Source organism: Ruditapes philippinarum, unplaced genomic scaffold (assembly GCF_026571515.1).
Source record: "Ruditapes philippinarum isolate M1 unplaced genomic scaffold, ASM2657151v2 ctg5741_1_1_1_1, whole genome shotgun sequence".
Classification (NCBI taxonomy): domain Eukaryota; kingdom Metazoa; phylum Mollusca; class Bivalvia; order Venerida; family Veneridae; genus Ruditapes; species Ruditapes philippinarum.
This window is the reverse complement of record NW_026862270.1, coordinates 25,271-38,744: the sequence shown is the minus strand read 5'-3', so window position 1 is coordinate 38,744 and position 13,474 is coordinate 25,271. Positions and strand designations below refer to the sequence as shown.

At 31.9% G+C, this 13,474-nt stretch overlaps 1 protein-coding gene across 1 annotated transcript; it reads right to left on the bottom strand.

Annotated features, from left to right (window-relative positions):
• Window positions 1-6,461: 6,461 nt before the first annotated feature.
• LOC132718478 (uncharacterized) lies at window positions 6,462-12,697 on the bottom strand. Its single transcript, XM_060702177.1, has one exon. The coding sequence runs from the start codon at window positions 10,737-10,739 to the stop codon at window positions 7,608-7,610; it is 3,132 nt and encodes a 1,043-aa protein (XP_060558160.1). The 5' UTR covers window positions 10,740-12,697; the 3' UTR covers window positions 6,462-7,607.
• Window positions 12,698-13,474: the final 777 nt, after the last annotated feature.

Below are 13,474 nucleotides of genomic sequence, written 5' to 3'. Positions count from 1 at the left end.
AAATGTACAAATATTTTGATAAATTCCCTCTAATTTTAGGGGGAAAATAATGCAGTATTATTGCAACAGTATAAACTTGAACAAACTTGATGTTAATTGAATTTTATGGGAAAATTAAATCATTTTAAAGAATTTGCTGACAGTAATGTTTCTCTTATACAGCCCCTTCCTTTATGGAAAAAAAGGCCTGCAATAGGTAGCCCTGCAATACTAGGAGGGATATGAATGTAATGAATGTTTAAAACAGATTTGTTAAAGATAAATGAGGGCTTAAATGTCTTTACAGCTGCAAAATATGCATAAATGAAATCATATATATTATATAAATATTCCCACTAAATGTGATATTTGTGCTATTGCTTTATGGACTATGTGAATGGATTTACTGTTTTTATCAGCATAAAATTATATCTGCCTCATAACAAACAGTTTTAGGGCAATTTTTGCTTATCCCAACAGATGATATCAGTTTTTTTAGAATAACAAGTGCTGAAATTCTGCTGTAATCACTTAATTTGTTCAATAGAAGATATTAATGATAATTTGAACTCTTCTTAATATCCATAAATATTTGCATGAATCTAGGTATGTGCTGCTTTAACTGGCTAAATTGCCATTGATGTTTGTGAATGAATCTGGAGGTGTGCTGCTTTAACTGGCTGAATTACCATATAATGTTATATTGAATCTGGAGGTGTGATGCTTTTACTGGCTAAATTATTATAGCTGTTTGTATGAATCTGGTGGTGTGCTGCTTTAACTGGCTTAATTGTAATTCTGGAGGTGTGCTGCTTTAACTGGCTAAATTGCTATAGCTGTTTGTATGAATCTGGAGGTGTGCTGCTTTAACTGGACAAATTGTCATTGATGTTTGTATGAATCTGGAGGTGTGCTGCTTTAACTGGCCAAATTGTCATTGATGTTTGTATGAATCTGGAGGTGTGCTGCTTTAACTGGCCAAATTGTCATTGATGTTTGTATGAATCTGGAGGTGTGCTGCTTTAACTGGCTAAATTGCTATAGCTGTTTATATGAATCTTGAGGTGTGCTGCTTAACTGGCTAAATTGGGATTAATGTTTATATGAATCTGAAGTTTTGCTGCTTTAACTGGCTAAATTGTCATTAATGTTTGTATAAATCTGGAGGTGTGCTGCATTTAATTGGCCTTATTGTCATTAATGTTTGTATGAATCTGGAGGTGTGCTGCACTTAACTGGCTAAATTGTCAAATATGTTTGTATGAATATGGAGGTGTGCTGCTTTAACTGGCCTGATTGTATTAATCTAGAGGTGTGCTGCATTTCATTTAACTGGCCAAATAGTCATTAATGTTTGTATTAATTTGGAGGTGTGCTGCTTTAACTTGTTAAATTGTCATTGATGTTTGTATTAATCTGGAGGTGTGCTGCTGTTAACTGGTCAGATTTGCATAGTGGTTTGTATGAATCTGGAAGCATGTTGCTTTAACTGCCTAGATTTTTATAGATAGCACATTGGCTGTGCCTTTAAAGTTGGTTTAGAAGCTGTTGAGCTTTGTTTTGTGTTTTAACTTAATGTCATAATTTTGAAAATGTAAAAGTGTTTGAAATACACATCAATGTGCTTTCAACCATGCAAGTTTAGATAATGATGTAGCATAAAATACATTATTTTAATCACATTTTGTATCACTTTTATATCATATATTTCTTGTCTATTTCCATTAAAAAAACATTTGAAAACCAATTTGATCAATTTATCTAGAAATACAATTCTGTTACCCTAGGCATCTTTCCTAATTACTATTCAAACTTCAATTACCACAATTGTGTAGCGTAAAAACATTGTTTATAACCACAAGCCTTGAGAAACGGTGAATAAAGTGGTCATTTTTGATAATAGATCATTGAAGAAGATTTTTTAAATTAAAAAAATATGCAACAGGTTATACCAATGCCTGCAGTCCAGACAATGGTCAGCCGACATATCCCACATTGTTTGATCATGGTCTTATCAAGGTCTGAACTGTTTCTAATCAGTCAGATTTATTCTACATTACATTCTTGAAAGATTTTTGCTAGAAATGTATTGTAGAAATGACTGTAGAGCTGATTGGTCCCTGCCGCGCTTTCTTTAAATCACCTGCCCCTAACAACTGTAGGTTCGAGTCTTGCAGAGGGCTTTAAAAGCTTACACGATTGTGAGAAACTTATCTCTGGCTAGCTTACAGAAGGTCGTTTGGTTCCACACAGGTGCCTAAACACAACATGGCAGCGCACCTGAGGTATCCCTCCATCAGTAAAGCTGGAATGTTGTCATATGACCATTACTATATCAATATGGTTTAAAACTCAAAAAGTTTTATCTGCCTATACTCAGCTAAGCAAAGTTCAGCCTTTACAGAATCTTTTGCTATATTGGGTTACTTTTCTTGCAAACTATCTTTTAATCAGAAAGAAACAACCATCCTTTGCAAAACTGTGAACAAAGATTGAAGCATAGTTCATTTAAATGAAAATACTTATAGTACTTAGTTATTAATTGATAATAATATTATAGACAGTGTCAGTTTTAATGAGAAATTAATTAATTCACATTATCCCTTGATTATGAATACAACAATCCAATAATTATGTTAATTACTGATTAAACAATTGCCAAGTTTATCCAACAGTGTGTTCATACATAATTGGTACAGTAAACAGCTGGGCATAGAATGTTATGTTGCTGACACTGGTAGTTTCAATAGCTTAACTTCTAAAGAAGGAGCCTCACAGACGCAGTATTTGGACCCACTCGGATGCAGTAGGGCTCAAACCCATAGCTGTAATGATCAAGTGTTCTTCACTTAGCAACTTTGATTACTTGAAAACTCAAACCTCTTCTCACGCAACATATTTTAGAATTTCAAGAAAAGGTAACTCTTCATGACCTAAAAGTTTTAATTAACATTCACAAGGTAGACAACTCCTGCTGGACTAGATTTAAAAATCGATTTTCCTACTATTTTTATAAGGTTTTAAAAGCAGACGTTTATGGGCATAGGATAAACAAAAAAGGTCAAACACTGAATAAAGCTGTATTATACAGGCATTTTAATAGATGAATCAAAAGCTTTAACAATTTGCCTATAACATATTAAATTATAACAAAGGAATTAAATTGGCATATCGTAAATAAAAATCTAAGACATTTATGAACTGATATGACTAATGATATTGATCAAATTATTTATATTTTAATCTGCTGTATAGCAGTAGTAGAGTGCAAAAAATAATAATACATACAATAATATGATATCCAACAAAAAAAAACATAAATCATGGTTCTGTACATTAATTTCACAATTTGTGTCATTTGCTTAGTGGATCAAAAATTGGAACTTCAGTTATTTTTTATATGTAGACGCAAAACAAAAAAAAAAAAAAAAAAAAAAAAAAAAATAAAAAAAAAAAATTTTTTTTTTTAAATAAATGTAAAAATAACAAAAAAAAAAACAACAACAAAAAACATCAAAATAAAAATCAAGTACTAAAATTTAAAAAAAAATCCAAATTATTTAATTATCTAAGTATGTATATAAAAAGAAATAATTGGCATGTTTGAGATATTAATTTAAATCCCTTTAAGTCTGTAAGTGATTCTACCAATGTAACCTGTACCTTCGACCAAGATCATTGCCGGCATTGTTCTTTGTTTACTTGTCATTCAGTACTTATTCTGAAGTTTTCCCTCAAGTTGGTAAATGATTCTTTCAAGATTTGTTGATACAAATTTATTAAGTTAGTTTTATTGTGACTTGGAAGCTGTAAGCTTGTTGAAACAATCTCAAATCTGTTCCTGGAACAAACCAGTACTAAGCAATGGGTGCTCACAAAAATTAGGACTTGTAACAACAGCTTGCCCCTGACTGGGTTTGAACAAGATTGATACATAAACAAGTTACATTTGTAGCTTAAAGATATTTGGTTTGGAAACACTTGTAAATAAATAATTTATAAATTCTTTAAATTTTAATCTGAAAAATGGTTTAAGCATATATAGTGTATTATTCTTAACAAATTGTTACTGGACTGTTTGAATTGAATCATTTTATAATACTATGTGGCCTGCAATATCTCAATAACATTTCTTTTCTCTGAATAAAGTATTGCTCTTCCAAAAAGAAAAAATACTGAAAAAAAAATTTAGTAATTTTTTTAGAGGATTAAGTGTGGACAGAATAAAATGGTAAAATTATTTTTGCCTTGTGCATGCAGTTAATCTAAACTACTTATAATTTGTTGCAAATATTTGCATTTCACAGGCTTTACTTGAAATAGCAGTTTTATGATTCTTTAGCAATCAAATTTATTTAGAATCAAACCATATTTCACAACAATAAACAAGGTTTAATTTGAAGTTTATGTTTTTCATAGCCATAACATTATGCAAGATCGTGGTTTATTACTTACACAAAGTAGAATTGTGTATATTTAATGCAGTTCAAGAATGTAAAATTTGGTAATTATGACAAATTTATTGAAGTGAAAGATGCATGAGAAGCTGTAAATTGCATTTCAAAAGAAAGATGAAAATTATATTGCATTCATATCAAAACACCAATTCAAAACAGGACAAATCCATTATGGGAATCAAGGGTAGTCAGAGTTTTAAGCATTGTACATGGAAATATTTGTGAAATAAAAAAATCTAAAAAATGAGGTATAATATTATTCCTTAAAATACATTTCTTGGCATTGCATTGAGTAGTATGCAAAAATTATATTATTTTTTAAATTTGATGTTGGGTAGCCAACACATTTCACTAGTTTAACAGCCTACATGGATGTTTAAGCAAGTCTGCATGGATGTTTAGGCAGCCTTCATGGACGTTTAGGCTAGTCTGCAAGAATGTTTAGGCAAGTTTGCATGAATATTTAGGCCAGCCTGCGAAAATTTGGATGTTATTTTATGGAGTTTATGTAATTTTATAAACAAGTTTTATGAAGTATTCAGCCTTGATGCTGCTTCATGGTCTAGTAAAAATTTGTTTCTTAACAAATTTAAAGTAACAAATGTCATCTGCTGTTATTTCAGCTGCTAAATTTAGCCAATCAGATTGGTTATTTATATTCAGCATTGGTGTCATAAAGTTATAAATGATTGAAATACCTGTTATCTTTAAAATTTCATATGGTTTATGTATTGGTTGTAATTAAAATAACCTCATCATTTGGGCAATGAAGATTGTGTTTAATTATTTGTCTAAAAGAGAATTAAAAGTAACTAAATTCTTCATTTCAATCCCCCGTGTTTATTATTTTCATAAATCATGCCATGAACAATGCTTATAAACCTGACTACCCTTAATTTCATCAATGGATATGTCCTGCTTTGAGTTTGGATGTTGTACATTGTTAATATGGGGTGTTGATGTCTCAAATGATAAAAGAATTACCATGCAGCCATGTAGAGTCTGGCCAGATTGCACACATGGGACTGGCTGCCATTGCCACAGCCTTCATAATGATTACATGGGCCATATGTATTATTATTTTTTTAAAATCAAACCATTAGACAAATGAACCATAATGCTAATAGTAAATGAATAAATATTTTAATGATATTAAATTTCCATTAAAAACAAGTTTTGCTTTTTTTTTAAGATAACAATGAAGGCAAAACAGAAAAAAACTAATATAGTCAGCTCAAAGTCTATAAATCAAAGGTAAATTTATATGTAAGAACAGAACAATTTACCAGTATTTAAAAAGTGTTTATTTCAAAATGAACAAATAAAATATAGTAATGATAATAATAAAGTTATATAATTATATGCAAATAATATTACAAGCACTTAGATTAAGAAACCATTTCCAAAAGTTTATCAAAACAAAAAACAAAACAAAAGACTCTATAGTCATCTAGTCTAATTATCACAGGTAATATTTCCTATGCAGCACTTCAGATTCAAATTATTTGTTCATGAACAAGAAGTAAAATAATTAGAAATTTAGCCCTATTTGTAAAAACAGATTGATAAAGTTAAAAAGTTGCCCTATTTATTTAATTCCCCCTCCCCCACCACCAAAAGAATCAAACAAAGGTAGTTCAAGCACTATTTTGAGACCCTAGAAATGCATTAAAGCGAAAAAAATGTTGAAACAACTGGTAAAATTGATAATGCAATGCATATACAATTATGTACACTTGTTTTGGATGATCAAATTAATTGATAAGGAGAGCCATTCTGTGTCCATTTTCAATCAAATTCTTATAAATCCAAATCAAAAATTGTTTTTCTGTCACTTCATATAAATGATTTAAAAATATCACATAGTTATTCTTTATACTCACAGTGAGATAAAAGATAAAACATAAGTTTGAACTTTTATAAGATCTTTTATGTCTCTTGTTTTTTTTTCTGAGTGTAAAAAAAGCAGTGTCAAAATTTTGCAACCTTTGTTCTTTTTTTTTTTCTAAAGTAATTAAAAAACAGTATGAAAATTCCACAACCCTTCGTAAATTCTAAGTTAAAATTATATATTTCTTTTAGCATTTTGTATGCCTCTTTCTTTAATTAAGATAATCTTACAGAAGACATGGAGCCTACAATGATCTAAAGATAAGTGTGTTTAAAATGAATTTCAAAAATATACAGCATCTAATATGTAAATAGTATTTCAAAATCTTTTAACAGAGAATTCTTTGTCCAAAATTTTACTTTACTTTTATCCCTAGAAACCATCATGAAATAGAAGCTTTATGTACATAGTGTCATTTTCATCAAGATAACAATTAAAGTCCTATTGGCATGTAACGTTATATTTTCAACATGCTATCATATATAAAGATAAACTGGTCCAGCTGATACATAAATATGCTTTAAGCATCTAAAATCTGATTCAAGTGCATTATTTACAGGAAAAAAAAATTAAAAGAAGTTTTGGGTTGATTTTTGATCTATGCTGCTGCATGATATCAGATGAAAAATTTGATGTAATTGAAGTAATTGTATATGACCAATGTGCAATGAAAAGCACAGATATGTTTTATAGAAATTAGCTTAACAATAAGTAGTAAGTATACGTTTAAGCAACAAAATAAAACTTTGTTTTTTACATTTACAAAATTTATAGTGAAGAACAACCTAATGTTTTCAAAAATCAACTCGAAACAACAGAATATAATGAATACATGAGCAAGAAGATACATTTAGCACTATCTTTTTTTAAACATATTTATATATAAAAGCAAATATAATATAACAAATGAATATCTGTGAAAGATGTTATCTCGAATATCAGCAAAGATGGGTATTTTTTCCACCTTATCTGTAAGTCATGTTCAAAATATAGTTATCAGCATTATTGTGCTCATTTTAGATAACTTCATCTCTAATTGATAGTGCAACATATCAAAGATGTAACTGTTCAAGCTTGTTTGTAACCCTGCAAAATTCCAAATTGCGAAGTAACATTATTTATAGCACCTGAATGTGCTATAAGGTCACTAAAGATCTGGAATAATTTCACTTGAAGCCGGAGATTTAAATAAACAGATTTAAATAAATCCAACATAATTTCATTACAGTAAGGTCCAGAGCCCAACCCAGGTTAAGATCACCAGTAAGCAAAATATGATTTTAAACATTTGCTGAGTTACGTGGACTCTCAATATCAGAGTCTTCAAAGTTACTGTCTTCTTCCTCAATAGCTATAGACAGAAGATGACCAGCAGTTGAGCCTGCTAGCCACATGTTTCTCCGGTCTATAACCTCACTTGGCGTACTCCTACCAGATTCCACATCATCATCTTCATCACTCTCGTCCTCAGAACTTTCATTATCATTATCATGATAGTTAATTCTTTCACTTGCATACATTCTCCTATTGTCATTGTCTGAATTTCTAATATTACCATTCACCATGACCTCAGGTGCTTTGAGAGCAGATTTAATTGGCATATTAATGAACTTTGTCTCTTCCATTAAATGATTATCATCTATCTCTTTGTTTCTAACGTTTCCATCTTCACTATTAAACACATCATCTTCGATGTCATAATAAGAGTCCTCCATGAAACTTTCATTGGAGTCCTGACTTTTCTTAAAACAGAAAACCCAGGTAAGCATCACAGTGAGGAAATAAAGTCCAGCTAAGCTTCCACACACTATAGCTATGTACTTACATAATGTTGACAAGTAAGCTGAAAAATTATCATAACAACCATGGTGATTAAGATTTGTATTTAATTCCTTGTAATATTTCTGTAGTTTTTTTGGTGGTGCATACCTTGGTGGTCCTAGTAAATCTGGATCACCACCTTGGCAAATTTGTATGTTTGAGTTCTTTTTGCAGCAGCTCTCTGGCACAAACATTTTACCTTTATCAGCAAATTTTAGATACCAGGCACTTTTTCTATACAAAAGCCATGACTCTGTGTCATTTCCATTCCCATCACCCCCACAACATTGAAATTCAGATTGCATATTGTCCCAAGCACTTGTTAAAAACTGATGCTGTACTTCTCCATCATCTACACCATACATTGTCACAAGTCTATCTTTAAAATCGAATCTGAAATCTGTTCCTCCCAGTTTGTTGGAAAATATGTAACTTAACACTGCAGCACAAGTAAATGCTATGACAACGCCAATAAGAACAAATGCATAGAATCCAAGACCAGATTTATCCTGTCTTATACCACAACATAAACAACATGCTGCTAATAATGCCACCCCTGCTCCTGCTATTGCAACGTATGTTATAATTTGCAATAAATTGTTACCTAGAATAATAGTTATATCATTCACATTGAAGTCTTTCAGCTGAAGCCATATGCCAAAGCCAACAACCCCAGCACTTGAGAGAAATAGCAACAGATTTAGAAAATGCAGTAGTCCATCTACACAGTTTGTTGATTTACTTTGATATACAGATGAATATTCTCTCCTAAAACTCAACTTATCAATCACAGATGAAGCAAATGATGGTTTCTCTGGATGCCTCAATAGTTTCGTTTCAGCTCCTTCCCCTAAAGGTGAGTCTGTACTTACAACTACACAATTAACCTCAACGTGTTTCTTCTTTTCAATTTTCTCTGGAGCACTATCGATTTCATCCTTTTCTGGTTTCATCAGTTTAAGCAGCTCAGTTTCTGAAGCATTGCTTCCTTTTCTGATGCTTGAATATTTTGGTAAAGTATCATCATACTTAGATGTAAGCTTTTCATTTGATTTTCCATTCATTGCGTTTGTTACTCTTTCTCTTACATCTGTTGGACTTTCAAGAATTTTCATGACCTCAAGTTTTGATATTGAGTTATTAGTTCTGACAGATTCATTTTCAGAGTCACTTCCACTAGCACAGTTTATGCTTGTGATGTCTAAGTCAGCGCGTGGGTAGTTCTGTATCTTGTTATTATCATCATCAAGATCACTTTCGGTTTCTGAACCATTAAGAACACCATCATTATGACTACTTTCAGATCTATGTTCATCCATGTCTGGGTAATTTGGAAGAGAGTTAACAAATTGAGATACTTTTATATGGTCATAGTTCTTTGGTGAAGTTGGAATATAACTTGTAGCATATCCACTTTCAGAACTGTCAGCAGTTCCTATATCATTATTCAAAGTTTCTTTTGAACCTGGTTCACCTTTTAAAACTGGTGCATAGCTAGGCACAAGTAGTTCATGGTTTGATACTTTAGCATTATCTTCATCACTTATTTCATTTACTTTTCTAGTATAAGGATTATTGTTAGATAATCGTCTTACGCCTGCCTTTTCTCCTTGTTTGCTTTGTAGTCCTTTTTCTCTAATAGGTAAAGTTTTTGCTTCATGAATGTCTTTTGGTATAAAATCCGTATCATGAGGATATTTGTTTGTTGGTGCTTCAGGGTAATGCTTTTGTTGAATGTCGCGAAATACTGATCTAGGTGGAGTCTCACAAGTTGAAGTGGTATCTTCGCCATCAGTACATGTACTTGAGCTGCAAGTGTTTCTTGGTTTCTTTACTGATCTTTTCTTACCCTTTCCAGCTTGATTGCTTTCATTTTTAGCAAGTATTGGAGAATTTTTCTGACTTTGGTTATTGCATTCATAATACACATCAGAGTTTTCAGAATCTGTTTGGTCAGTATAAGGAACCAGCTTACTATCTATTTTGTTTTCTGGTTTTCTTGGAGCTGTCAAAGATGGTCCTGGAACAAGTAGAGCAGTGCTTCTTGCTGGTGATTTTGATTTTCTAGATGATTTGCTACTTGCTCTAGATCTCGCTGGTTGTGGGGTTAACTGCTCTGAATCATTTGATTTAACAGATTCAGTGTCGGGTTCATTGCTGATAAGGTGTTGCACTCGTTTGGTAACTAAGGTAGGGGATTGTAGCGAAGAAACATCCAAATGATTTGGCTGCTGTATTGGTGAAACTTCAACTGGCTTTGCCTGAACTTTTGCTATTTCATTTTCCATTTGAATATTTTTATCTTCACGTGAATTATTAGACCGAAATACATCATCATCTGGGACCTCAGGATTCAAAAGGCTAAGAATTAATTTGTCCTCATCATTTGTGCTGTTGGGCTTACTTGGGCTGTTGTTTAGTGATAATTTTTGTTGACTTGTTGGACTTAGTTTTTGTGATCCTGTGGATGACCTAGAAGAAACATGACTTTCACCAGTGTTGCTTCTTGACCTTGTAGATAATTGCAAGCTGGAAGTTTCAGATTTATCCATATTCTCTTTGACTTTAGATGACCGTCTGTGTTTGAACATGTTGAGTGGAAGCAATGGTTTTTTGGGGAAAGTGATTTCCTGCGCATTTTTTCAACATCCAAAGACTGCTGTCTACGGAGGAAAGGAATTGCCATGTCCATGTTAACAGGCTCAGTGATATCATCTGCAATTGACAATGATCTGCTAAACTTAGGACGTCCTGTAGGTAAAGATGATGAACTTATTGTTCGACTTCTCATCTTATCAGGATCAGAACTGAAACTTGGTGCTCTTTTACGTTCGAGACTGTCTGCAACAGAGAAAGACTGCTGTCTTCCCAAAGTAGGCTTTGGCTTAGGCTTTTCAAGTGGTTTGTCATACATAGTTGATAGTACATTGTCATCATGTCCAACTGGGAAGCTTATACTTGAAAATGCCCATGGCTTAACTCCTTTTGCACGTTCGGCTTTTGACTGGGTCATTTCTCCGAGAAGGGAATTCTGGCGCAAAATTCCATGGTGACCATGATGATGAATACCATCATACCCATGATGCATCATACCATTGGGGTCTAGGAATGGATTTGCCTGACCAAATGCTCCAGTTTGTCCCTTTTTGGTCATCCCAAAAGCACTTTGAGGTTGGTGTTGACTGCCAAACCCTGTTGTCCCGAAACCAGAGTTGGATTGACCACCCATATGCATGTAGTGTCCGTACATATTATTTCCAAACATTGTGATTTGTTTCCTTTAAAATTGCAAGCAAATTACTATTAAATTCCAATTAATCCAGTTTTAATATAGTGTTAGTGTTAAACAAGTTTTATCATTGTTTAAAATCCAATCCTTCATAGTTTTATTATTCCTTGCTGATAAAAATTGCAGCTTTTTAAATTGACATTTTCAGTGAACTTATTTACTAACGCTTGTCACAAATTTGCTATAGTTGATGGAGTCAAATTAACCTACTTTACTAGTTCAGGGTGTTAAATTCCCAGATACACATCTCCGGTATTTGTATTCATAACATTGTTTATTACCCCTGATTTCCTGTTTGTGTTACTTTTCTGTCTTATTTTCTATAATCATAAATAAACTCTTGGTTAGAAACTAACTTGCCTTTTTCAACCTTCGATGATTTTATATGTATACTAAACTGGATTTTATCGAATGTGGCATCTCATTTAACTGTATACTCCTTTGGTGTCTGCTTATAATTACCACTTTTTAGTGTTCATTTACAAACAAACTTTGTGTTGAAATGAAATTTATTTAAATTAGAATTTACTTATCCGTCCTTATTATGTTACTTTCAAGCACAGTATTTGATTATACAATATACCTTCCTTTACAAAAGTCGTGAATATAAATTGGAAGCGACCGTCAAAATTATTTCCAATATTTGTTTTTTTATCCACTCGATCTCTTCAGCTATATAATTACTATCACTTTAGAATGACGGCTTTAACAATATATTGTATATTCAAGTATAAAAGGTTTATTCATTACTCTCAATTTACCGATATCTGTTTTACCTATTGCGTACATGTAATAAAAATTTCATGTCACCTTTCATTCAAGTTTGTGACGAAGCTATACTTTTTTAACCCCCGTAATCAATTACACTTGTTATTAATTCCTGAAGAAAAAAAATGTTGAGCGAACATCATTCAACTAGTGTGCCGTGAGCTATAGTCTCCCCCTCCGCCAGCAACGGTAACTGGTCAATAGAGTATTTGATAAATTTCACGTAAATACTCTAGATACCTATTGTCCACGATTCCTCATGGGTCAACGAAGTCCATAGTAATATAAAATTTCCATCTAGGCTAATTGGTTACTGAAAATCGCAATGGAGAGTCTGAATTGATCTTTATTGTGTAAAATATGGATTGAAATAAGTAAATGCGTCTCGTAATGAACAAAATATTTCCATAATTCTCCGTTTTGATAATGATATCTTTGCTTGTGATACAGATAATTGACTTTTTAATGCAATAATTTTTGCTGATTTTCCGAAATTTCTAATATCCTTATAATATCCTTCAGCTTAGCTTTGAATTTCGATATTTTAAATTATTCGTCGTATGATGAATTCTTTGAACTGATGATCTATATCAGATGTAACTTTCATAATAGTCTGTTCATTCGCTACATGTGCAGCATAAATTGCTAATTTAAAAGCCATTGAAACGTAAGATTTCCACTATATTAGCAAATATATCCTTTTGAAATCTTACTTTCATATGTGAATAGATCAAAAGTCTTAGTATCCAGTCATTCCTTGAATAGCTTAATTTAATGTAATGATATTGTTATGTTTAACTTTTGATTTGTTGTTTCATATTCTAAATTAACTTTTGACATCATACATTTGTACAGTTGTCTTAAGCGCACTTCAAATCTCGTATGAACACAACCTGTTTATCACAGTCAAATGCTACAAGTCACTTCAGACTGCTGTGTTTTTCAAAATTTTACTTTTGAAAGTTATCTTAATCCATTAATGTGTTCCTTTTCAATATAGTTTCCCATTTTTTTCCGCCGATTTCAAAGGTCACATTTTTATTTCATTGAATAAGACCGGCTTATCAATGCTACTACTACATAACTTTGTTTATTGTCACTCGAAACTTAAAATATCTCTAAAACTTGTTCAAATTTAAGTTTTATCTTATACCGTCTGACTCACTCAAAAGAAATCAACGTAGCCTTCAGTTTTTCATAAAACTCAATTTTATGTGATTTTGTGCAAAAAATCCAAAATGTTTTTTGTAACATTTAACTATTAAAAAT

Bases quoted from the DNA above. Each gene is read 5' to 3' on its own strand.
- LOC132718478 (XM_060702177.1), bottom strand. From the start codon at position 10,739: ATGTTCAAACACAGACGGTCATCTAAAGTCAAAGAGAATATGGATAAA.